The 27,585-nt window shown below is 36.8% G+C and overlaps 1 protein-coding gene and 2 long non-coding RNA genes across 4 annotated transcripts in view; 1 reads left to right on the top strand and 2 right to left on the bottom strand.

Moving 5' to 3' along the window:
• The window catches only part of LOC135214141 (uncharacterized), a 556,803-nt gene that overhangs the window by 108,599 nt on the left and 420,619 nt on the right, over nt 1-27,585 (top strand). The gene's annotated exons all lie outside the window — the stretch shown is intronic.
• On the bottom strand, nt 16,239-17,514 carry LOC135214140 (uncharacterized). Its single transcript, XR_010314288.1, has 2 exons — nt 17,294-17,514; nt 16,239-16,418 (listed from the first exon to the last, which is right to left on the bottom strand). It is a non-coding gene; the product is annotated as an uncharacterized LOC135214140 (long non-coding RNA).
• Nucleotides 18,397-19,772, bottom strand: LOC135214139 (uncharacterized). Its single transcript, XM_064248227.1, has 3 exons — nt 19,565-19,772; nt 19,061-19,188; nt 18,397-18,772 (listed from the first exon to the last, which is right to left on the bottom strand). Exons 1-3 carry the CDS (start codon nt 19,743-19,745, stop codon nt 18,527-18,529), a joined length of 555 nt encoding a protein of 184 aa, XP_064104297.1. The 5' UTR covers nt 19,746-19,772; the 3' UTR covers nt 18,397-18,526.

Here is a 27,585-nt window from a genome sequence, read left to right as displayed (position 1 = left end):
AAAAGGTTAAATCCCCAGTATTTAGTTATTTAGTGTTAATAGATTAGTTCTGCCGTAACGTAGTCAGCTCGAGTAAATACTATATTCCTCTGATTTTGTGTAGTGAGGTTACGTTTGCGCTGATATATGCTTTGAGCTTCCTTGGTTTAAGTCACCCAGGAGATTTTAATCGTCCCTGTCGTTAGAATGGGTTGTCTCGGTTTTTTTTTTCTTAATAACCATCCTTCATTTTTCATCAGGTTTTCCCATTAACCAATTACAAAATAGTCTTTTTTTATCTTCAACGTCAAACGCATATACATACTTACATACATAGATATTGAAAGTGTATATTTGCAGAGTTCATATATATATATATATATATATATATATATATATATATATATATATATATATATATATATATATACATACATACATATATATATATATATAGATATTATATATATATATATATATATATATATATATATATTTTCAAAGCCTTCTTTGTAATTCAATCCTGGTCGCTAATTCTGTTAAACCGAACACAGATAGGACCATGTCAGGTCAGCATCATATTTATTCAATCAATTTGCTAACTTAAAAAGTAGGTCACATTTTTTATCATTTCCCGACTGAATACAAAATAAGCTAGTCGCACACAGCAGTGGAATCAAAAATAAAAAAAAATTCACTTGTAGATAATGACCTCAGGAGGCTTTTGACCTCCAGCGAACCAAAGAGGAAAGATAAAACTATTTACAAAGACAAGATATCCGTCACCGAAGGGTTCAGAATTCTTACACTGAAGGTGGAAAATCTCTCTCTCTCTCTCTCTCTCTCGCTCTCTCTCTCTCTCTCCTAGAGGTATAACATATATAAAGTATAAGAAATAACATGGAAACTATTGGATTATTAAGCCAAGTAAGTCTATGTATATATGTAAATAATGAATGTATGTATGTATGCTTGATATATGTATATAAGCCTTTGTTTGGGGGGGGGGGGGGCGGGGGGGGGGGGGGCGAGGGGAAGTCAAATAAAATTGCCAGATGCATAATGATTCAAAATATTACAAAATGTTTTTAGAAAGAAAACTATAAATAAATAAATATTTATTTTTATAGTTCAGAGGGAATTCCCATAAGACGAAAATGAATAAATGTCAAATGTTTGTTTTATTTTCGTTTCACAGTTTCATTTTGGCGTTTCTCATGTTCTCATTTTTAAGCATGTTATATATCTTGTTTAGAGTTATATTTTTCTGTGTTCTGCTGACGATACGATTGCTTTTCTAACCATTTTCTGTTTTTAAATCACGTTCTAATTTCGTAAGATAAGTTATAGGTTCTGGTCGAATTACCATCTATATATAGCATTTAGTACAGGACTACATTTCATCCTATACCGTTCTGCATTTTTACAAAATAATTTTCAATCTCTAAAACAGTTAATTCTTCCTGTTTGTATTGCAATAAGTCATATGATTATGAATGATTACGATGCTAAAGTCCATGCAAAAGATGAGGTGATAAAATCATCGTCTCTCAAAAATGAATGTTTTGGAAAATCATTAATTGTTGAGAGGAAAAAATCCAATGAAACAAATGAGTAGAACTTTAAAGACTGCCGCCTTTCTCTTATAAATTACGTCATTTTTGTTTGAAAGTAGTTTAAAACTCTTTGACATGGAAGTAGAATTTCTGCTACCTATGGAACAGTATATTTAGACATGCTTCCTCAACAGTGTTTTTCAATGTAAGAAAGGATAGTGAAATTTTAACTACCACTATGAGATTCAGGGCCTCTGTAACACGGTTTTTTCGCATAACTTTTTTATCTATGCATTTCATAAATATAACGCTATTCAGAATACATATTATATCAACAACACAAATTTTGAGTGTATTCTGCACTACGTAGGTTCAATAAATTTGGTACTATAATGTAAAGTGACCTTTTTTGAAGACGGGCCAACTTACTCAGAGAAAAGGTTTCGAACGCACTCGTTACGTAACTTATGACATCATTTCTTCCCTCTTTCTCGATGGATGATTGGCTATACGTAACGAAGGCTAAACCTCTGGCAAACAATGACATACAAATTTAAATACAAGCAAAGCAGTACACCTTTATGAACTCTGGAACCTCTCCACTGATAATTGTCATAATGAACAAAACAACATATATGTTAATAAATACAAAAACACTTCGATTATTAGTCTTACTCCCAAAATAAGTTTCCAACGAAATTACAGTTACTTTATAGGTCACAATCAGATTGACAAGATGTAGGGAATAGTGGTAATTTACCAAAAACATAGTAGACAAGCTTGATTTTTGATAACTGCTATATTCCAATGTCAAGCAATTTTATTTATTAGCTATCTACCTATTTACTGAAAAAAAAAATAGCCGGAACCGTATATTGGCTTTAAACCTTCACCAATAATTATCGTCAGAATGGTGACTTCATGAGGCTCCACCCACTTTCGCCTCGTTATAATTCAGGATAACACTGAAGGGTTCCATGGGCATTGTTGGATTAGAAAATTTAACTTCTGGCTATAAAAACTAATTTCTCGAGTAGCTGTAAGAAGTGCTAAATGATCCTCAAGGATCCCAGCAGTTGGTCTACAAACTTTAATTCATGTTATATACTGCTGATACTGTTGCGGCACTACTGCTACAGTAGTATTACTACCGCTAGCACTGATACCCCACCCAAATATAGTATCGTTCCGCCATTCATAAAGTCTTTCGGTTTCAGAGCCGATGGAATTTCTGTCTGGTGGATGGGTGGGCAACATTTAGTCAAAAGGTGTTTTGTTTACCCTTGCTTACGTAATGAATGTTTTTCGACTCTTGGCTCGTAATCATTGGCCATGGCGTCGGCTAGATCATTATTACTCTATAAAAATAAAACTATCGGTTTAGGTTATTGATAATGCTGACAAAATTTGTGTGTGGTTGTAAAATATACATATGTCAAACTTTCAGCTACATCCGATGCTTTGACAAGGAGCAAAGTCCAAAAAACCGTGTTACAGAGACCCTGAATCTCATAGTAGCAAACATATGTATACAGAAATTATGTGTGAAAATTCGTAAAGTCACTAAATCGATGGGAGTAACCAGCCTCGTTTCACGGGCAGAACCAGTTCCGTTTCAGGGAATCCCTTCTCACTCCCACCCCCTTCGTAGGGCGGGGAGAGAAGGTAGGATGAAAACCCCCATTATAAACTATCTTGCGGGTCCCCACTATAATCCTGCGAATTTCATGCCCATCGGACGAGTCGTTTGGCCGTGATTGAATGACGGACAGACATTACGCCCCATTATAGTAAGATTATAGTAAGATTAGAAAAGAAATATGGTGAACGAACAGGTTTAACACATTCAAAAATAAGCCAACAGATGTAGATTTAAAACTGCGTAAATGTGGGAACTAGAGTTGTTAGAGAAATCAAGTTTATAGATGTTTTTCTTGTAAAACAAAGCATCATCATCCTTCAAACGAAACTCTCGAGAGATCCTAAAGTCATCTTTTTTGCTAAGTGGCTGAGCAATCATCTCGTTGACTATCTGGCCATCGAGAAGGACCTTGTTATCTTCGGGTTTATCTCACCAAAGAGCCTACTTCTTCCTGTTATTATTTCTTCATTAATTCTTCCCCGATATTTCCTTCTCTGGGGACTTGCAGTTGAGAGAGAGAGAGAGAGAGAGAGAGAGAGGAGGAGGTATACGACTTTCAAAATATCTCCGGAAGGAAGTCCAGCTAATGACCGAGGTTTAGGAGGACCTGACTCGGGAAAAGGAGAAGAAGAAGTTTTTGGTTTGTTTACGTCAAAGCTGGGGCTTGAGATCAGGGCGACAGCGGAGGACAATGGCTTCAAATGACATTTGATATTTTCTAATGTCTGCTTCTGAAGGAAAAATATGATATCACATATTATGATCAGGCGAATTAAGAATGCTCTTTTAATAACCGGGGATATATTCACGCCGAACTGACACACTCACTGGCTGTTTCTGTAAATACTGAAGATATACTAGATATTCAACATACCACACGCACACAAACACACAGTGCGTAGAGTTCATAAGAAAAAGTTAGATTTTAGTTAGGCTTCCGTAATAAAAATCAAACGTCCAATATTTCCTGAACCGTAAAATATAAAAATTGAAATTAATGAACTGCCAAACCTCGATGGTTTTTAAAACTCTAACAAAGAGACGAATATTTCCGTTGTTAAACGATATTTTTTTTTTTGTTTTTTTTTTTTTTTTTTTTTGGTTGGAAGGTCCAAAATGAAATCCTACAGTTCATTGATTCGGAAATATTAATTTCTCTTCTGGTTTTAGATTAACGTAAATAAAGCAAATTACTTTTCTTTATACTTTTTTTTTTATCAATTCGTACATATTTATTAAAATGAAATTTGATGCCATTAATAATTTATTAGACTATGATTTCCATTCTCTTACCGATAAAAATTAGCATTATTTTCTCATTTGTCTTTTTTTATTCGTTGGTTTTTTGTTCTGTCATTCTATTTGCTCATCATTAAATGTTAACCATTGTTTTTATCGGCGTTTTGTATTTTCTCATTTATGAAGACGGAAGGGTATAGAATTAAGAAAAATGATAGCTCCATTTAGTGAAATTTAAAACACCATAATTTGTTGAAAAACTTTGCTGGTTTTAAGAAATTTAATTTTTGAAAAATTTAAGCTTACAGTAGCACTATATTTTCATAACTCTGACATTTTCGTGACTCAAATAGTTAAAAGATTATTGGGCAAACTTAAGAAATTTTGTTCTGTCAACCCATTAGAGAGTAAATCATGCTCTTAAAACGAACGATGAGTTACCCTTGCTTACTGCCAATAAGCAATTGGTAGTAATGTTAAACAATGTATATTGCCTTATGATAGAATTTAAACAACTGAAGGGTTCCTTGCCCGGATTTCGTGAATTTAGCCCAGAGGCTGTTTGCTTTGGCTCTGTGTACGAAACTGCGCCATTTTAGCCTAAAAGTAATGAAATAATCACGTAGACTAAAAATGGTTTATAAACTTTACAGTTCATTAAAAGAGCTCTAGAACAATACGTTATATTTTTATAACTTTCCTTCGATCATTATGACTTAAAAGAAGATATTGATCAAATCTGTTAAGCATTTTTTTTTGACCGAGAGACCTTAGACTCAGGCCAGTACTAGGTTTCACTCATTTACGAATCATTAATGGATTTTTCATTCCTTTCAGTAGTGTTCAATATCCACAGACCGAACCTTCCTTGCTAAATACTATAATTATATAAAAAACATATATAGAATATATATATATATATTATATATATATATAAACAAATAAAATAAAAGGCAACGCTTCATATCTGAAGTCGCGGAAGATAAGTGGAAAGTTTGATGTAGTTGCATTTCAAAATTATTTTCGTTGGGAATTGAATAGGCGCAGCTGAATTCGGTCATATTCGGTCATTTTTAGGATGGAGCGGCGGTAGCAGATAGACTGATTATAATGACAGGGATAATGATGGTTCTCATGCAGCTAAAAACAAATGAATCGTTACACAGCAATGAAAATATCGTTGAGGGTATGGAATAGAGTTCGTATTCATTAACAAAATCGCGGACAGTGGCGACGTTTGAATTGATTTCCTAAAGTTTTTCGTTTCAGTATCGGGAAGGGCGAAAGAGGAATGTCATGTCATTTGTAAATACTTTATTTAGTTCATATTGTAGACAGTTTTCTAGTTCATCGGCAGAAAGACACGATAGAATAATCAACTGTATTTTTATTAAAATAACCAGTTTCTATACATATATTGAATTAAGGCGTAGCATAGTGAGGACAGCTGCTCTTCTATTGTACACCCTTAGTACTATTGTATAGCATCCTTTAATGCGATGCACCAATATTGGTTTATTAATTTGGTTCTCTATTTGGAACACTTGGAGTTTTTCAAGTTTACTTTTACTAACGATCAAAAAGCAAAATCGACACTTGATGATAACGATTACAATTACAACAACCAATTACAAAACAACAAATGTTGTGACGCCAGAATGAGTAACCTTAATCAATCAATCTCATAAAACAAATTGATAGCTGTGATAATAGTAAGGCGTCAGAAGAAGGGTTTTATTTAGTTTCAAAAAGCCTCATTAGGTCTACTTACTATTTTATAGACGGCCACAATTCTTTATTCTTTTTTTTTTTTTTTTTTTTTTAGGAAAAAACCTTATACGTAAAACAGCTACATGTAAGCATATATTATTTTCATAAACCTTCCTTTGAAAGTTATTTCATAAATGAGAAGTCAAGTATCAGTAGGAGAACATTTCCTCTACTTAATATTCACTCATTCTTAGTTTTCCTTCAGAATTTTCCTCCGTGACGTCAGAGGATGACGCCAGTCGAACTTTTTATTTTTATTTATTTATTTATTTATTTATTTTTTGGCAGGATATATCCTATCCTGCACAGTGTTTGTCAGAGCTTAAAGCATTACTTTGAAATAATCCTCCCCAGTTCATTTTTCGCTTGGAAACATTACCTGTCACCTACTCTTCATAATGAGAGTCAAGTTTTATTTTTTTTATCAAAGGAATTAAAAAATCTTTTTCTTTGAGTGATGCAATTGAAAATAATATTCTTTATCTCTTGAATGTGTTTTATAGTGTATTCATAATTCAGTATAAAAAGTTCGCCTTAATTTTTTATTTTTCGCAAAAAAAAATTATCTTCCATTTTCAACTTTAAAGAAAAGTATAATCGGGCTTTCCATAAAATAATAATAGTTCACATTTCAGAATTGGAGGGTTTAAGGAAGAAATAATGAATTACAAATAGATCATGAAATATAGTTTTATTTTCTAGAGAAACGTATTCCCAGGATGAAACTGACTAGGGCATAAAGTAGTATACAAATGCAAATATAGTAAAAATCCCTAAAAGCCGCGTTAATGAAACGTTAAATGACGTTAGACCATTACATTAGGCCTGAATCTCTCTCTCTCTCTCTCTCTCTTATCCTCTTCTCTCTCTCTCTCTCGTCTCTCTTCTCTCTCTCTATTCTCTCTCTCTCTCTCTCTCTCTCCATTTACTTCTACAATAATGTTGCAAAAATAAATACAGACAAAGATACGGAAGTAAAATAGGTTGTGAAAGACGGAGGTCTTTGCTCAGACAATTCAGTAAAGATTCAACTTTTGTTGATCTTCTGCGCTGTTAATTTTCTTCGTAATCTGACTTAGGACATAAATATGTGAATTGAAGACTGTCTTTAAAATATTCCTGTCGAGCTCCCTTTGTCTTCGCAACGCTGGCAAAATGTAAAGCAAAGTTTAATGTCACTGAAACCTTCGCGTTTTGTAAATTTGAGCTGAAATTTCGTAGATATTCGTAAGCTGAGAAGATTTCTCATATTACCGATATATATCACAGACAGTCATCAAATAAGATCAAAGCGAGGAATCCTTTATAGAGGTACAATTGATGGAAACGAGCGAGAAAAAGGCCTCGTTTCACGTGGACGCGAATGACTTCCCTCTGTTGTACCGAGCGATTGTTTCGTTAAATCGTGAGATATGAATTGCCAGAAATGAAATAGGTTTTCATTAAAACTCCGGGTGCATGGAAAATTGGCGATTGATATTCGCTCTTCTGTAACCGACGTTTTGTTTTTGTTTGTTTGTTTGATTGATTTATTCTTCACGTCCAGAGCATAAGGTTGGGGGCACTGTTGAATTGAATGTTATTTGCACTAAGGAAATGATATTCGGTAAAACGAATATCCTTACTCGAGATGCTTTGGTACTAATTATAACGGCGATTCTCTGTTAAAAATGCCATTCCTTTTGATATGGTACTCTTGAACATTTCACTAAGTTTATCGATAATTTTCCTGCTCTCTCTCTCTCTCTCTCTCTCTCTCTCTCTCTCTCTCTCTCTCTCTCTCTCTCAGGAAAAATATTTTGTAGGATTAAAACATTCCTTAATAAGGTTCCAAAAAAGATTTTCTAAAATTAAAAAAAGTACCAATTATTTGCTAATCCAGAAAATAATGTTCTAAGAAACTGAAATTCCTTCAGGATCTCTTTCTGAACGGAACCGACTTTCTGAAAAACCTTGAAGTCGCCACTCTGAATCCAGTGAGCGAATTGACTCTAAATCGTACATCAGAATCACTTGTAGAAGTTTGTTATGATTCTGTAGAGGATGTTGGGGTCGTTAAAGCTCAATTAGAAAGCAACATATATTTATGCCTAAAATATGGATATGTATTTTCTAAAAGACGCAAAATGACATTAAGAGTCCTTTAGAAATGAGTAAATTAATCCACAATGTAAACTTAAGTCAATTCTAGGTTGGGTAAAAGCTTCAGGATTATTATTTTATTTTATTTACTTATTAATTATTATTATTATTACATTTTAGATTTATTTTTTTTATTTTATTAATTATTATTATTTATTTATTATTTATCTGATTTTTTTTTTGGCTTATACAAGTCATCCTATTCGACTGGTGGTCGTTTATAGTGTTGGGGGTTCCGGGTGCATCCTGCCTCCTTAGGAGTCTATCACTATTCTCACTATGTTACATTGTTTCTCGGAGCACACGCTTCTGCATCTAGTTTTTCAGGTTCCTTTTCAGGGATCTATTATTATTGTTATTATTATTATTATTATTATTATTATTATTATTATATTATTATTATTATTGATTATATTATTATTATTATTATTATATTATTATTATATTTAAACTTTTTTTGTGGTAACTTTCGTAGCGACAATCATTTGTTCTATTGGGACGTTGAGTCTAGATACATTATTTCCGAAGCCAAAATTGATAAACCAATAGTGCATAAGTGGGTTTAGGTCAAAATAGAAAACACTTGAAATGGACGAATATTTTTTCTTAAGGAAAACGTTACCCTCAGCAATAATATTTCGTTCGTATTCATAGATTTTTACCAGGAAATACATCTCGATGAAATGATACAAAGGAAAATATTTTCCAGGCGTTCAATAGATTCATCATGAACATTTCACACATATTCTGCACATGGAATTCCTTCACTTTTGTTGATGTATTATTATTTTTTTTTTTTGCATTATTTTGACACCAAACTCGTTCGCCTTCGCCTATAAAACACTTGTTTATTTATTTATTTTTGTATAGCTTCGCCGGGTATAAAAAATGACTGCACTATAACCTTCCTCCTATTTTATTTGAACAGCGGTCAGTCAAACCTGCTCTTTTCATACTAGTTCTGAAAAATATAAAGTGGTTTCAAAAACATTACTTTTGTATAATACTTCGAGTTAATGGCTGTGATGCTGTTACGATAAAAGCAATTTTTTTTTTTTCCTCGGCACCAACAATTTTTATTCATGTATATTTTTTACATCTCGTCCGGGATACGATTTGACATCGGAGAATTCTAGCAGAGAGAGAGAGAGAGAGAGAGAGAGAGAGAGAGAGAGAGAGAGCAGTCAAGCCTCAGTCGAGGATGCTTTTAGATAAATGGTTTTTTTATTTAAAGGTAATCACAGTTTAGTTTACTATAATAATTTTTAAATAATTACCCTTACACTGGTACTAGGTTCATTAATAAATCAAGATATATGAGCAAATGTAAATTAAGTATTAGTTTACCATTTATTTCAGTCAACATGTTGCCAAAACATCAGGCTGTTCCATAAAATAACCGACGGACTAGACAAATAAACTTAAATAAATATAAAAGAATTAACTAAAAAATATATACACCATAAGTAGTTTATTGGAATGTAAGTACTCTCAGTGTATAGCTTTCATTCCAACGCAGTTTTGTCCCGTGTATACTTTGCTATATAATATATATATATTTAGGGGGTAAATATCTATTATTATATATATATATATATATCATATATATACAAATATATATATATATAAATTTTTTTTTATCACTTCACCGTGATTCGAGCTACAGAATTTAATGTCCTTTAATATGAAATTCGCTCTGCCTCGGAATGAATATATTTTCATAAATGTTAACCGAAGGGAAATTTTTGAGTTGATAATAATTTCGTCCTCTAGTGGGTTCGAACCAGCGCCCAGCGGACAGAAGGAGAAATTAGGACTTCAGTGATGTTATCGACTGGGCCAACAAGTGAATTAAAGGACATTTGTGGCTCGATGTATATATATATATATATATATATATATATATATATATATATATATATCTATATATATATATATTTGTGTGTGTGTGTGTGAGTGTGTAAATTTCGCCCAGATCAGCTGGCTACATTCGTCACAGGGTTTTTCTTTCAGAAGGTGACAATTAGTAGAAACTAGTACAGAAACAAACATTCCTTCCTTCAGTGCAAACCTCTCAAACGTGCGCACGTTCGCATGTACGTCAGAATGCCAGTGCGCTCATGTGCACGTGAGCGAAAATTAAGGGAGATCGAAAGAAAAAGAAAAGAGAGAGAGAGAGAGAGAGAGAGAGAGAGAGAGAGAGAGAGAGGAAACTTCAAAGTTAGCCCATCTTCATAAACGTCTCGCAACAAGAGATCGAAAATTAGCCTGACGAATTTTAGGTTAAAGTCCAAATTCCGATCAAAGATTAACTTCCGACTCGAGCAAGTTAACGCCCAATTAAGCCTCAATTATTTCCACTTCATTAATGAAGGTCTAAGGAAATTAAGAAGCTTTTGGAAGTTAGCAGGAAATAGTCTACAATTTCGAGTAGTTATAACTATTAATCTTCACGATTCCATTTGACTAAATATTTTATTATAGTTGCAAAATGGATTTTAGAGAATATTTGGTAATTGTAGTTTCGGTTTTTGAGTTGTTACTTTCAGGGATGTTATCGTATTTACCTTTTTTTCTTGTTTTCTATTTTATTTTTTCTATTTTTCATCGTTATTATTATCATTTTTTGTTACCAACCACAACATTTGTAGTCTGCCTTTCTCCCCTCTGGAAGGAGACGTCATTAAATTCTTATAAAGGTTGAGGTTATTCTGTGTCCAATTGCTTTTCTCCAAATCCCGGATCTAACGAATAAGAAAAATCAAAATTGATTTAATATTATAAATAACAAATAAAAGAAATGTACGTTCGAACATATTTATTGCTTTTTGAGGCACAGTTTCTCTCTCTCTCTCTCTCTCTCCTCTCTCTCTCTCTCTCTCTCTCTCTTGTACACTGACAGAAAACGCATCAGTAGTGATAGAGGGCTTTCTCTTCTCGAATGCATCGTAATAAAATGGTTAATTAATTATCAATGCAAATGTTTTCTTCTGCAGGATACAAAAGGGGGGGGGGTGATATACCATCGTTTCTCCTCAGTCGTGAACGATATCATTGTCGCAGACACTAAGCTAAAACAAAAAATTAACAGACTGTAAAAGAAAGCCAATTCTGAGCAGGACTGTGAGTCAAGCACCAAAAAGCAATAATGTTCCCGAAGACACAAAGGTCCCTCAGAAAGCCTTTGGCTTCTTTCCTGCAACAACTTGTCTCGATCCTTTTATTGCGACGCTTTCCAGAAGAGAAAGTTCACTATCACCACTGGACGCATTTTTCTAACAATGAACAAGAGAGAGAGAGAGAGAAGAGAGAGAAGAAGAGAGGTTATTCAATGATTGAAAACGAAGCGCTTTTTTTGACAGCCTCATTCAGTTCGCTGGTTATATATATATATATATATATATATATATATATATATATATATATATATATATATATATATATATATATATATATATATATATATATATATATATATATATATATTTATATATATATATATACACACACACTTATTACGTGTGTGTTTACGTGTGAGTGCGTTTGTTTGTTTCGTTTGTTCGTGTGTGCGTACAATTTACCGCAAATCCAAAAATATTATTAATATTCAGACCTACAATTCAAAACCCTTTGTTCGGCGAAACTCGGTTATCTCGTGGCCACTCCGACTTTCCCTCAGGTCACAAGAGAGGTGGGCTCAGGTCCAGGTAAATCTGCAAAACCGGAAGTGATTAAGGAAATCATCATCATCACTGCTAGATGGAATTGAGTCGAGTCGTGGATGTTCGTGAAGGGAAATGGACTGAGGGTTTTAAACATTCTTTTAGATTCAGTGTTCGATTTTTGTTTTTTTTTTTGTTTTTTTGCTGGGCCAAAAGAGAAAGAAAAGAAACGGAAAGGAAGAGGTTGGTAACTGAAAGATTGCGTGGTAGGCCTATATGATATACTATAGTAGATTCACATCAGCCGTGCATCAGATGTCTAGGCCAGTCCCTTACGAGGCTCCTGATTAGCTGTTCATAAGCCAATCACAGGGCTGGAAACTCTCAGTCTCTCGAGAGTGCCTTCACATAGGTAGAATGTATGTTCCACCTCTCCGGAGGGATACGTCTCTCAGAAGTATCCCTCAGGAGAGGAGGAACATACATCCTGCCTGTATGAACTCTCGAGAGAGACTGAGAGTTTCCAACCTTGCGATTGCCTTTTCACCAGCCACCATCAGGAGCATTGTAACGGACTGGCTTAGACATCAGATACACGGTTGATGTGAATCTGCTATAGTCGCTTCCTTACCAGGTACGCAAGCAATTGAGAGAATTTCGATTTTTCCACATTTATTGGATACCCTCGTCTTTAAGAAACGTAAGATGCAAATGGAAAAATTCAGAGGCTATGGAAGGATTCGAATTCGCGTCGGAATTTCTCCATTTGGTTCCTCATTTGGATTTTAAGGTTTACAGTGACAAGCATAAAAATATTGTGATTAGATTGGGATGGTGAAAAGGAATTGATATTGTAAGTTGAAAAATAATAAAGAAAATTTTAGTAATTATTATTTTTTTTTTTTTTTTTTTTTTTTGTTTTTTTTTTTTTTTTTTTTTTTTTTTTGCTCTATCACAGTCCTCCAATTCGACTGGGTGGTATTTATAGTGTGGGGTTCCGGGTTGCATCCTGCCTCCTTAGGAGTCCATCACTCTTCTTACTATGTGTGCCGTTTTCTAGGATCACACTCTTCTGCATGAGGTCCCGGAGCTACTTCAGCCTCTAGTTTTTCTAGATTCCTTTTCAGGGATCTTGGATCGTGCCTAGTGCTCCTATATTATGGGTACGATTTCCACTGGCATATCCCATATCCTTCTTATTTCTATTTTCAGATCTTGATACTTATCCATTTTTTCCCTCTCTTTCTCTTCAACTCTGCTGTCCCATGGTATTGCGACATCAATGAGTGATACTTTCTTCTTGACTTTGCTTATTATTATTATTATTATTATTATTATTATTATTATTATTATTATTATTATTGAGATCACAATTCGAATTTCACGTAGATTACTGAATTAATACTTCCCACCTAAAATGCCGGATATAAAATTTATAGTAATACAGAAAAATTTCACTTAATATGGAGTCCAGTGTCTGAAACTCGAGTCAGCATAAATAGTCAGGTCAGATGTGAATAAACATGAGAATTGAGAAGCGCGTTTTGAATTCTAGAACAGAACTGCATTGTGGAATAAGCTCAGATTTATCGCATAATGAACCGGGCGAAAATGCTTCTCTCTCTCTCTCTCTCTCTCTCTCTCTCTCTCTCTCTTTATATATATATATATATATATATATATATATATATATATATATATATATATGCATGCATATATGTATGTTTGTACGTATCTATTGGTAACACGCACAATGCAAGCGTACTTAATAATTATGAAGATGTGAGGAGCTATGAAGATAAGAAGATTCTGTCATTATTACAAGTATATATATATATATATAGATATATATTATATATAGATATATATATATACATATTATATAAATATCATATATATATATATATATATATATATACTACATACTACATACATACATACCATATATATATATATATATAGATATATATATATATATATATATGTATGTATATATATATATACATACATATATATATATATATATATATATATATATATATATATACATGTATATGTATGTATATATATATACATATATATGTAAGTACCTTCCGGCAGTTTCTTCTGTAAATGAAGTTGCCAGCCCATACGGTTTCCCAAAGATTTTCGATGGGATTAATGTCAGATGTATTTGATATATCCAGTTCTCACGCAACTAATTGTTCACCAAACCCTTTTTTGCAAAACATCACAGATGGATGAAAAATTATATAGAAATGACTTCGTGCTTTTTGTCTGATCCAAGAAATGAGCGGAGGAAGAAGAGGAGGAGGAGGAGGAGGAGGTGGTGGTGGTGAGGGCTGGGGTGAAGAGGACAGAATGAGGAAGGTAAGAGTTCTGAGAGGAAAAAGGAATATTGGGTAGACAGTTAAAAAAAACATTCCTCGCTGATGACCGCGCTAAAAAAGGCAAATGAAATGTTGATTGTTGTGAGGTGACCTTTTGTCTTTGAACATTGAAGGTCGAGTGGGTGAATCAGAGTTCGATTTTATTCATTTAGCAGTTTCTTCTTATTTGTGTTTTTATTTTCCGTTTTTCTGGAATATTGAAGGATTTTCCAGTTAAGATTTTCATAACTTATGGATTTCATGAAGAAGGAAAAAAAGAGATAGTCAGGAGGTGTTTATGTTTTATAAATGAAACATAAAAAGGATTATGGTGATGACGGTAATTATATGTGACAAATAGACAGACAGACAAAAATATAAAAAATATTCCCTCTGCTTCAATTACAGAAGGTTGACTGGTTGTCCATAAAACACTTAATAAGTTTTTTTATACAAAAATGTGAAACTTTACTAGACATTATGTTTACATGTTATCAACTTTATTAGGGAGAATTTAATCCTAGTCTTTATGTTTTTGTTCCCGTAAAAAAACTCATATTGCAAGAAACTTCAAGTTGCAAGCTGAGGTGAAAGTGGCCGACAAGTGCTAGCAGAGCGTGTTTAAGTGCTGCTCTCGCCTAAGGACCTACATACTTACAGGTTGTGCCGGAGACTTATCCTGTTGGAGACAGACAGACAGACAGACAGACAGTCGGATGACAAAAGATCTTGAGGAAGAGAAAATATAAATTGATTTACAAAATTCGTTGATGTTACATATGGGTCAGTGATGTCAAGAGAGAGAGAGGAGACCAGTTCATCCGAGCACTCCCAGGTACTTCGACAAGTACCAAACTACCAATGACTGAAAAAAAAAAAAAAAAAAAAAAACACACCTCTCGAACGCTATAGATCGCCAGACTTTCACCCTTTCTTTGCGTTTTGCAAAAGAAAGAACTAGAAAAGTGAAGATTAAATTTGCTTCCTGATTTGAGAAGTCAAAGTTCGGATGATCAACAGCCATGAAAGACAAAGCGATACTTTATTTTAACATATTAGTTATTCCTCTAATTTTAGTTCCCAAGAGAGCTGGAATGTCCAATTAGTCATAAGAATAAAAAAGAGTAAACGCAACAGGAACAGGAGGAATAACTGAAAACATTCAGATTACAGTGCATTTATTGATGGTTGTTCCTCAGTTTCTTGTTCTGTCTATAGGTCTTGTCTGTCTGTCTGTCTGGCTGTCGACAAGGATATTTCCATATATTTTTCCGTTTTTTTGATTGGGAAACCATATCTGTCGCCATTCGTTCCCTTAACAGACGTGATTGTGGTGCTTTATTTCTCTGGTTTCCAGCATATGCCTCCAAAACGAGAAAGCTGATTCTCTCTCTCTCACTCTCTCTCTCTCTCTTCTGTCTCTCTCTTCTCTCTCTCTCTCTCTCTCTCACCTTTACCATCTTGACCTTTCCCTGATGTTGCATAATTGGAAGTTGTCGTCCATCTTTGGGACGTCGATTCTGTTATCCAGCAAGAGAAAAATTCTTGAATCTTTTCTCAAGAATTTTTGGAGCTTAAATATAACGGGAAAAATATTTTGAGGCTGAAAAATGAATATTTTGTGAGAAATAATTTTATTTTTTAATAATTTATTCTTTACGGATTGTTAAGATAATTTTTGATTTTTAATAATTTTATTCTTTACGGATTTTCTTCTCTGTTTTTATTTTCTCTTGCTGTTCTTTTATGACTAATTTTTTTAGTATTTATTACGAGATTATCACATCATAAATCAGCTTATGTAAGTTTTATATTTACTGCTCCTTCAGGGTATAAATAAAACTTTACACTTAATGAACCCGAGGAAATTAAAACAACCTTTAAAATAGATCATATATATTTTTTACGTACGAACACACATACTTCAGTTAAAGTTTCCATGAATAAAACCTATTCTGGTAATTTATGATTCGGTACAAAAATGAGAAAGAAATCTTTCTGTTGCCAAAGAGATTAAACAGATGTTTTCTGTCAGCTGCCTCGATCCTTCTTCACACATCTGGAAAAATAATAGAGATAAATTTTTAATGGAATTCCTCCTGTAGTTTAGATAGAAGTTTTCTTCAGTGATATTTTCTTTTTTTCTCATTTGTTTATTCACTGACACACATAAGCATAAATTTATGCACATATTTTTGCGTGCGTGTTGATATCCATTTCTGTATAAAACACACACACACACACACACACACACACACAGAGAGAGAGAGAGAGAGAGAGAGAGAGAGAGAGAGAGAGAGAGAGAGAGAGAGAGTTAAAATGTTTTCGCGAAAGGGGGACTTTAAGAGAATGAGGTTATGTGACAGTCGTATCCCATCGTTTCCCTTATTGATCCCAAGCAAAGGTCTTAGCTGTTGAATGTTATTTTGACCTATATATAGATTTTTGAAAGTGTTTAGTTGCTTGCGTGTGCGTATCTATCGTTACGTATTTTTGAAATGCAATATCGAGAATCAGAAATTACCTGCTGATAACCTCAGAATTGAATTAATATCCTTCATGTTGCCGTTCTTTTTATCCCCTTGTTTTTTCTTTAATATACTTTTATTGAGTTTTACTTTTATACCACCTTAACCGTCAGATTATATATACGCATCTGAATAAGTTGTTGAACCGGCTAAATTAACCATAACAATGGAAACTGGCTCTGCTCCATTAACTCTGTACGCACTGCTTCGTCTTCCTTCCTTGACTTCTTGCTAATGTCCACTCTGTCTCAACCGGACAAGAAACCATATTCTATCCCAGATACGGAAAAATAACGCAAACTCATTTGCCCCTTACATGCAGTTAACAATGTCATCCATCTCTGATGGTCATCACCAAGTTCTCTCCCCATTTGTGTTTCTTGTTTATCTCAAGATGCCGACTTACCATGAGAAGATTCGTCGTGCGCCCTTTCCCCCTCGTCATCACAGTTGGTTTCTGCTATGCAGGATTTGGGATCTGCTCCTCCCAAGGGGTCACTGCTAGGCTCCTCCCTAATGCACTGCAGTTGGTGCTGCTCTGCAGCAGGAAGCTGTGAGTGTCCTCCACGCCAGCCCTCTTCTTGAAAGGGTATTGTATACTGGTAGTCCCTCTGGGTATGAGAAATGGGGCTATGTCTATTGGTAGGAGGTCACTTGCTACTTTAGCAGAGTGTTCTAAATGTGGATCTTCTACGGATTGATGATAATGAGGTGACGAGTGCTGGGCTGTGAATTGTACTCGGGGACGGTGGACGGGTATCTGTACGGCGGGTTTTGATGAGGTACACTGTGGGATTCTGCTGCGGATAAGTTCTACCTTGATACCCGTGATGATGCATTTGATTTGATGGGTTTGTTGATGCCCTAGGTGTCCCTGAGGCTCTGAGTGTTTGTCGAGGTGCGATGGCTGGTGGCAGTAAGGACCTCTTGGTGGAGTTCTGTAGAATCTGTATTGCAGTATTGTGTAATCCCTCTTTCTGTCTCTTGTACTGGCAGACTTTGGCGATATTCTAGGTGTGTTTGGTGATTGCGATCCTGTTGCTGCTTTTCAAAGCCATTACGATGCCCATGGTGGTGTAAGCATCCTTGAGGTCCAGGGTGCTGATGTTGCTTAGTGTGCGGCTGTCCCTGATGCATACCATATTGAGGTGTTTTGATTCGGCAGAATGTCGACGGAGATGGAACATGTGGCTTATTTTAAAGCTGGAAGAATATGAGGCAAAGAGGGGGTTGGACTTAGGCTGTCTGCCTTTGAAAGCTTTTCAGGGTAGGACTCATTCGATCTTGTGGTGCAAGCCTTTTGGTGGAAGATTTATGCTATCCTGATGATGTAAGCCCACTGGGATAGGACTCCATGTTGTCTTGCCCTCGCAGACCCACTGGGGTGGGACTTGTACTATCTTGACGACGTAGGTTTACTGATGTATGTCTTGCAATGCCATGCACCTGATCGGGAAGATTAACATAGGAAGTGTTGCTCTGGTGCGACGTCAGGGAAACTTCCTGGCTCTGCTGACGAATAAATGAATGACTTGACCCTGAGTTTTTGGGACACACATCTGGAATGTCTTGGGCCTCTACTCTCATCTGGTTTGATATGTTGTCATCTAACTGGTGTGTACTATCTGGGCAGAAGTACTTACTGTTCAGGCTCTGTGTTTGAAGATACTGGACTCCGAATGTTCAGACCACCATTCATTAAGGCACTTTTGCTGTTGTTAGTTGGACTGTCGATGGTGATAAACTCGGCAGAAGGGAGAACGTTTGGCAGCTGCTTGTCTTTTGGTTTTGAAGTCTCTGTGATATCTGTGCTGTAGTGATGGATTATATTTGTTATTCGTGGACTACCTCCATCATCTTTTACGTCTGAAGATTGCCGAGTCATCTGAAGGCAAGAAAAGAATCCACTGAATGAAAAATATTAAAATCATCAAGACATTGCCAATTTTTTTTTCTTGTGTTACGGAAGTGGTTTTCAACATTCTGACAGATAGGCAAAGATATCTAAGAAAAAATGAAAATAATTCACAATCTATTTATTGGAAATGGGGGAATAATATAGATATCCTAAGATAATTTTCACCCTGGAAAATGCAAAATGGTAATAGACAGAATGCTTAGGTATGTCATCCCAGTACTTCAAGGATCAAGAACAGTTTCATTATCACCATACCTGGTATTGGGCTGCAGTGGTAACACTTTCAGGGCCACCTGATTTCATCTCTTCGTCGTCATCTGTGGTCATCGCGGGAGTTGAGGCTGGTGTGTGCGTCTCAGAAATCGCAGTTTTATAAGAAGAAGCTGTTGAGAGAACAGACAAAATTGTAAAATTTATTACTTCATTCCATATTATTCATCATTACTATTTTCATTTTAAGTAACACGAAAGACCCGAAGCAGTACCTAAGGTATTAATTTTATAAATAGTGGAGAACCTAAAAGCAGAACCTTGTCTACTCATTTTATGAAAAGTGGAGGACCCAAATGCAGTACCTGGGGTATTCATTTTATGAAAAAGGAAAAGAAGCCCAAAAGCAGTTCTTGGGTATTCATTATGTGAAAGTAAAAGGGCCAAAAACAGTACCTGGGGTATTCATTTTATGAAAACTGAAGGACCCAAACACAATAATACCTGGGGTATTCATTTCATGAAAAGTGAAGGTCCCCAAAACAGTACCTGGAGTATTCCTGCTCGTGGCGAAGCGTCTGATGAAGCAGATAATGATGGATATGTTTAGGACCAAAAGGGCTGCCCCAGTCAGGGACATTAGCAGAAGGGTCAGACGGGGCATGCGAGGTTGCCTGCTGCTACTTGCTGCTTCTTCCACCACGCCTGAGCGAGAAAGCGGGTGTGTCATGAGAAATTCAGTTATATAAAAATGCTGATTTTGTCTGTTAAGGGAGATATGTACTTTGGAGGTAAACAGAATTTCATAGTACGAGTAAATAAAAATTATTTCCGGTTTCTACGTCGGATATTAGAAGAAGCACTATTTAACTCCATGTTCTGTTTGTCATATTTCATTTTTATTTTTAGCTTACCTCTTCAATTCAAATCATAATTAGTTTTTATTTACTGGGGCTCATTATTATCACATTTCTGTTGTAGGTAATTTTACTCTATGAACGTTCAGCTCACTAACAACTGTCTTTACAAATGTTTACTAGGACCAAGAATAAGCATAGTGAAATTATTTTCGGTTGCACAAGTGTCATTATACCTATCGATTACAGACATTCCATTTAGACTTAGCCGAGTGACTTTAGCGAAAATAGGATATGAGAATTCGCGTTACCCGGTATGTGACTTTTGTCGTAGGGACGTGAAGTCCGAAGTACCCTGGCTGTTGTAAGTCCGGATAGCAAATTCGTACGTGGCTCCGGGGGACAAATCCTTGGATCTGCACCGTCGTAGTTCCGCGGCCTTCTACATTCTGACGCTGAAAAGAGTTGAGTTTGTAGATGAGACAGGTATACAACCGTAAGCACATATACACATGTATGTGTGGATATACATGTGTATATACATGTGAGTATGTGGCTTGGTTTGCAGCGGACTTGTCTTTTAATTGAAAGACCTGGGTTTGTTTCTAGTGGGAGTCTGAAATTTATTTCTGTTTCGAATGGGATTGTCTGTTGATAATTATATATATATATATATATATATATATATATATATATATATATATATATATATATATATATATATATATATATATATATATATATATATATATATATATATATAAGTCATATCACATTTCGTGATTCATATACATATATCGAGCTACAATGTCCTTTAATATCTAATTCGCTCTACCTCGGAATTAATATATTTTCATATATGCTTAACCGAAGGGGAATTTTTCTCGATAATAGATTTGCCTGGACCAGGGCGCGAACCTATGGATCCTTTCAAACCCAGGAACGTCAGTGAAGCTTTTCCTACTACACCACCGCGAGAGGTTTAAAAGTTCATGTCGCCTCTCACCCTCATATACCTTTCGCGCGCAGGTAATTAGTTGGTTGGAGACAAACATCAACCCACCTCGACTCCGGGTAGTGTTTGTAGTGCTTTTGACAGCACGTAGCCAATCTTTAGTCATATCACATTTCCGTGATTCATATACATATACGAGCTACAATGTCCTTTAATATCTAATTCGCTCTACCTCGGAATTAATATATTTTCATATATGCTTAACCGAAGGGGAATTTTTTCTCGATAATAGATTTGCCTGAACCAGGGCGCGAACTATGGATCCTTTCAAACCCAGGAACGTCAGTGAAGACTTTTCCTACTACACCACCGCGAGAGGTTAAAAGTTCATGTCGCCTCTCACCTCATAAACCTTTCGCGCAGGGTAATTAGTTGGTTTGGAGACAACATCAACCCACCTCGACTCCGGTAGTGTTTGTAGTGCTTTTTGACAGCACGTAGCCAATCTTTAAGTCAGATCACATTTCCGTGATTCATATACATATATCGAGCTACAATTGTCCTTTAATATCTAATTCGCTCTACCTCGGAATTAATATATTTTCATATATGCTTAAACCGAAGGGGAATTTTTTCTCGATAATAGATTTGCCTGACCAGGGCGCGAACCTATGGATCCTTTCAAAACCCAGGAACGTCAGTGAAGCTTTTCCTACTACACCACCGCGAGAGGTTAAAAGTTCATGTCGCCTCTCACCCTCATAAACCCTTCGCGCGCAAGGTAATTAGTTGGTTTGGAGACAACATCAACCCACCTCGACTCCGTAGTGTTTGTAGTGCTTTGACAGCACGTAGCCAATCTTTAAGTCATATCACATTTCCGTGATTCATATACATATATCGAGCTACAATGTCCTTTAATATCTAATTCGCTCTACCTCGGAATTAATATATTTTCATATATGCTTAACCGAAGGGGAATTTTTTCTCGATAATAGATTTGCCTGGACCAGGGCGCGAACCTATGGATCCTTTCAAACCCAGGAACGTCAGTGAAGCTTTTCCTACTACACCACCGCGAGAGGTTAAAAAGTCATGTCGCCTCTCACCCTCATATACCTTTCGCGCGCAGGTAAGGTTATTTGGTTTGGAGACAACATCAACCCACCTCGACTCCGGTAGTGTTTGTAGTGCTTTTGACAGCACGTAGCCAATCTTTAAGTCATATCACATTTCCGTGATTCATACAAATATATCGAGCTACAATGCCTTTAATATCTAATTCGCTCTACTCGGAATTAATATATTTTCATATATGCTTAACCGAAGGGGAATTTTTTCTCGATAATAGATTTGCCTGGACCAGGGCGCGAACCTATGGATCCTTTCAAACCAGGAACGTCAGTGAAGCTTTTCTACTACACCACGAGAGAGGTTAAAAGTTCATGTCGCTCTCACCCTCATATACCTTTCGCGCGCAGGTAATTAGTTGGTTTGGAGACAACATCAACCCACCTCGACTCCGTAGTGTTTGTAGTGGCTTTTGACAGCACGTAGCCAATCTTTAAGTCATACACATTTCCGTGATTCATATACATATATCGAGCTACAATGTCCTTTAATATCTAATTCGCTCTACCTCGGAATTAATATATTTTCATATATGCTTAACCGAAGGGGAATTTTTTCTCGATAATAGATTTGCCTGGACCAGGGCGCGAACCTATGATCCTTTCAAACCCAGGAACGTCAGTGAAGCTTTTCCTACTACACCACGCGAGAGGTTAAAAGTTCATGTCGCCTCTCACCCTCATATACCTTTCGCGCGCAGGTAATTAGTTGGTTTGGAGACAACATCAACCCACCTCGACTCGGGTAGTGTTTGTAGTGCTTTTGACAGCACGTAGCCAATCTTTAAGTCATATCACATTTCCGTGATTCATATACATATCGAGCTACAATGTCCTTTAATATCTAATTCGCTCTACCTCGGAATTAATATATTTTCATATATGCTTAACCGAAGGGGAATTTTTTCTCGATAATAGATTTGCCTGGACCAGGGCGCGAACCTATGGATCCTTTCAAACCCAGGAACGTCAGTGAAGCCTTTCCTACTACACCACCGCGAGAGGTTAAAAGTTCATGTCGCCTCTCACCCTCATATACCTTTCGCGCGCAGGTATTAGTTGTTGGTTTGGAGACAACATCAACCCACCTCGACTCCGGTAGTGTTTGTAGTGCTTTTGACAGCACGTAGCCAATCTTTAAGTCATATCACATTTCCGTGATTCATATACATATATCGAGCTACAATGTCCTTTAATATCTAATTCGCTCTACCTCGGAATTAATATATTTTCATATATGCTTAACCGAAGGGAATTTTTTGCTCGATAATAGATTTGCCTGGACCAGGGCGCGAACCTAGGATCCTTTCAAACCCAGGAACGTCAGTGAAGCTTTTCCTACTACACCACCGCGAGAGGTTAAAAGTTCATGTCGCCTCTCACCCTCATATACCTTTCGCGCGCAGGTAATTAGTTGGTTTGGAGACAACATCAACCCACCTCGACTCCGGTAGTGTTTGTAGTGCTTTTGACAGCACGTAGCCAATCTATAAGTCATATCACATTTCCGTGAATCATATACATATATCGAGCTACAATGTCCTTTAATATCTAATTCGCTCTACCTCGGAATTAATATATTTTCATATATGCTTAACCGAAGGGGAATTTTTTCTCGATAATAGATTTGCCTGGACCAGGGCGCGAACCTATGGATCCTTTCAAACCCAGGAACGTCAGTGAAGCTTTTCCTACTACACCACCGCGAGAGGTTTAAAAGTTCATGTCGCTCTCACCCTCACTATACCTTTCGCGCGCAGGTAATTAGTTGGTTTGGAGACACATCAAACCCACCTCGACTCCGGTAGTGTTTGTAGTGCTTTTGACAGCACGTAGCCAATCTTTAAGTCATATCACATTTCCGTGATTCATATACATATATCGAGCTACAATGTCTTTAATATCTAATTCGCTCTACCTCGGATTAATAATATATTTTCATATATGCTTAACGAAGGGGAATTTTTTTTCTCGATAATAGATTTGCCTGGACCAGGGCGCGAACCCTATGGATCCTTTCAAAAACCCAGGAAACGTCAGTGAAGCTTTTCCTACTACACCACCGCGAGGTTAAAAGTCATGTCGCCTCTCACCCTCATATACCTTCGCGCGCAGGTAATTAGTTGGTTTGGAGACAGCATGAACCCACCTAGACTCCGTAGTGTTTGTAGTGCTGTCAAAAGCACTACAAACACTACCGGAGTCGAGGTGGGTTGATGTTGTCTCCAAACCAACTAATTACCTGCGCGCGAAAGGTATATGAGGGTGAGAGGCGACATGAACTTTTAACCTCTCGCGGTGGTGTAGTAGGAAAAGCTTCACTGACGTTCCTGGGTTTGAAAGGATCCATAGGTTCGCGCCCTGGTCCAGGCAAATCTATTATCGAGAAAAAATTCCCCTTCGGTTAAGCATATATGAAAATATATTAATTCCGAGGTAGAGCGAAATTAGATATTAAAGGACATTGTAGCTCAATATATGTATATGAATCACGGAAATGTGATACTGCTTAAAGATGGCTACGTGCTGTCAAAAGCACTACAAACAATACCGGAGTCGAGGTGGGTTGATGTTGTCTCCCAAAACCAACTAATTACCTGCGCGCGAAAGGTATATGAGGGTGAGAGGCGACATGAACTTAACCTCTCGCGGTGGTGTAGTAGAAGGAAAAGCTTCACTGACGTTCCTGGGTTTGAAAGAAAGGATCCATAGGTTCGCGCCCTGGTCCAGGCAAATCTATTATCGAGAAAAATTCCCCTTCGTTAAGCATATATGAAAATATATTAATTCCGAGGTAGAGCGAATTAGATATTAAAGGACATTGTAGCTCGATATATGTATATGAATCACGGAAATGGATATGACTTAAAGATTGGCTACGTGCTGTCAAAAGCATTACAAACACTACCGGAGTCGAGGTGGGTTGATGTTGTCTCCAAACCAACTAATTACCTGCGCGCGAAAGGTATATGAGGGTGAGAGGCGACATGAACTTTTAACCTCTCGCGGTGGTGTAGTAGGAAAAGCTTCACTGACGTTCTGGGTTGAAAGGATCCATAGTTCGCGCCCTGGTCCAGGCAAATCTATTATCGAGAAAAAATTCCCCCTTCGGTTAAGCATATATGAAAATATATTAATTCCGAGGTAGAGAGCTTGAGATATTAAAGGACATTGTAGCTCGATATATGTATATGAATCACGGAAATGTGATATGACTTAGAAAGATTGGCTACGTGCTGTCAAAAGCACTACAAAACACTACCGGAGTCGAGGTGGGTTGATGTTGTCTCCAAACGCCAACTAATTACCTGCGCGCGAAAGGTATATGAGGGTGAGAGGCGACATGAACTTTTAACCTCTCGTCGGTGGTGTAGTAGGAAAAGCTTCACTGACGTTCCTGGGTTTGAAAGGATCCATAGGTTCGCGCCCCTGGTCCAGGCAAATCTATTATCGAGAAAAAATTCCTTCGGTTAAGCATATATGAAAATATATTAATTCCGAGGTTAGAGCGAATTAGATATTAAAGGACATTGTAGCTCGATATATGTATATGAATCACGGAAATGTGATGACTTAAAGATTGGCTACGTGCTGTCAAAAGCACTACAAACACTACCGGAGTCGAGGTGGGTGTTATGTTGTCTCCAAACCACTAATTACCTGCGCGCGAAAGGTATATGAGGGTGAGAGGCGGACATGAACTTTTAACCTCTCGCGGTGGTGTAGTAGGAAAAGCTTCACTGACGTTCCTGGGTTTGAAAGGATCCATAGGTTCGCGCCCTGGTCCAGGCAAATCTATTATCGAGATTCCCCTCGGTTAAGCATATATGAAAATATATTAATTCCGAGGTAGAGCGAATTAGATATTAAAGGACAATTGTAGCTCGATATATGTATATGAATCACGGAAATGTGATATGACTTAAAGATTGGCTACGTGCTGTCAAAAGCACTACAAACACTACCGGAGTCGAGGTGGGTTGATGTTGTCTCCAAACCAACTAATTACCTGCGCGCGAAAGGTATATGAGGGTGAGAGGCGACATGAACTTTAACCTCTCGCGGTGGTGTAGTAGGAAAAGCTTCACTGACGTTCCTGGGTTTGAAAGGATCCATAGGTTCGCGCCTGGTCCAGGCAAATCTATTATTGAGAAAAAATTCCCCTTCGGTTAGCATATGTGAAAATATATTAATTCCGAGGTAGAGCGGAATTAGATATTAAAGGACATTGTAGCTCGATATATGTATATGAATCACGGAAATGTGATATGACTTAAAGATTGGCTACGTGCTGTCAAAAGCACTACAAACACTACCGGAGTCGAGGTGGGTTGATGTTGTCTCCAAACCAACTAATTACCTGCGCGCGAAAGGTATATGAGGGTGAGAGGCGACATGAACTTTTAACCTCTCGCGGTGGTGTAGTAGGAAAAGCTTCACTGACGCTCCTGGGTTTGAAAGGATCCATAGGTTCGCGCCCTGGTCCAGGCAAATCTATTATCGAGAAAAAATTCCCTTCGGTTAAGCATATATGAAAATATATTAATTCCGAGGTAGAGCGAATTAGATATTAAAGGACATTGTAGCTCGATATATGTATATGAATCACGGAAATGTGATATGACTTATAGATTGGCTACGTGCTGTCAAAAGCACTACAAACACTACCGGAGTCGAGGTGGGTTGATGTTGTCTCCAAACCAAACCTGCGCGCGAAAGGTATATGAGGGTGAGAGGCGACATGAACTTTTAACCTCTCGCGGTGGTGTAGTAGGAAAAGCTTCACTGACGTTCCTGGGTTTGAAAGGATCCATAGGTTCGCGCCCTGGTCCAGGCAAATCTATTATCGAGAAAAAATTCCCCTTCGGTTAAGCATATATGAAAATATATTAATTCCGAGGTAGAGCGAATTAGATATTAAAGGACATTGTAGCTCGATATATGTATATGAATCACGGAAATGTGATATGACTTAAAGATTGGCTACGTGCTGTCAAAAGCACTACAAACACTACCGGAGTCGAGGTGGGTTGATGTTGTCTCCAAACCAACTAATTACCTGCGCGCGAAAGGTATATGAGGGTGAGAGGCGACATGAACTTTTAACCTCTCGCGGTGGTGTAGTAGGAAAAGCTTCACTGACGTTCCTGGGTTTGAAAGGATCCATAGGTTCGCGACCCTGGTCCAGGCAGGAAATCTATTATCGAGAAAAAATTCCCCTTCGGTTAAGCATATATGAAAATATATTAATTCCAAGGTAGAGCGAATTAGATATTAAAGGACATTGTAGCTCGATATATGTATATGAATCACGGAAATGTGATATGACTTAAAGATTGGCTGCGTACTGTCAAAAGCACTACAAACACTACCGGAGTCGAGGTGGGTTGATGTTGTCTCCAAACCAACTAATTACCTGCGCGCGAAAGGTATGAGGGTGAGAGGCGACATGAACTTTTAAACCTCTCGCGGTGGTGTAGTAGGAAAAGCTTCACTGACGTTCCTGGGTTTGAAAGGATCCCTAGGTTCGCGCCCTGGTCCAGGCAAATCTATTATCGAGAAAAAATTCCCCTTCGGTTAAGCATATATGAAAATATATTAATTCCGAGGTAGAGCGAATTAGATATT

Source organism: Macrobrachium nipponense, chromosome 45 (genome assembly GCF_015104395.2).
Source record: "Macrobrachium nipponense isolate FS-2020 chromosome 45, ASM1510439v2, whole genome shotgun sequence".
Lineage (NCBI taxonomy): Eukaryota > Metazoa > Arthropoda > Malacostraca > Decapoda > Palaemonidae > Macrobrachium > Macrobrachium nipponense.
Note: the sequence above shows the minus strand (reverse complement) of the source record. Positions and strands in the feature narration are given on the sequence as shown.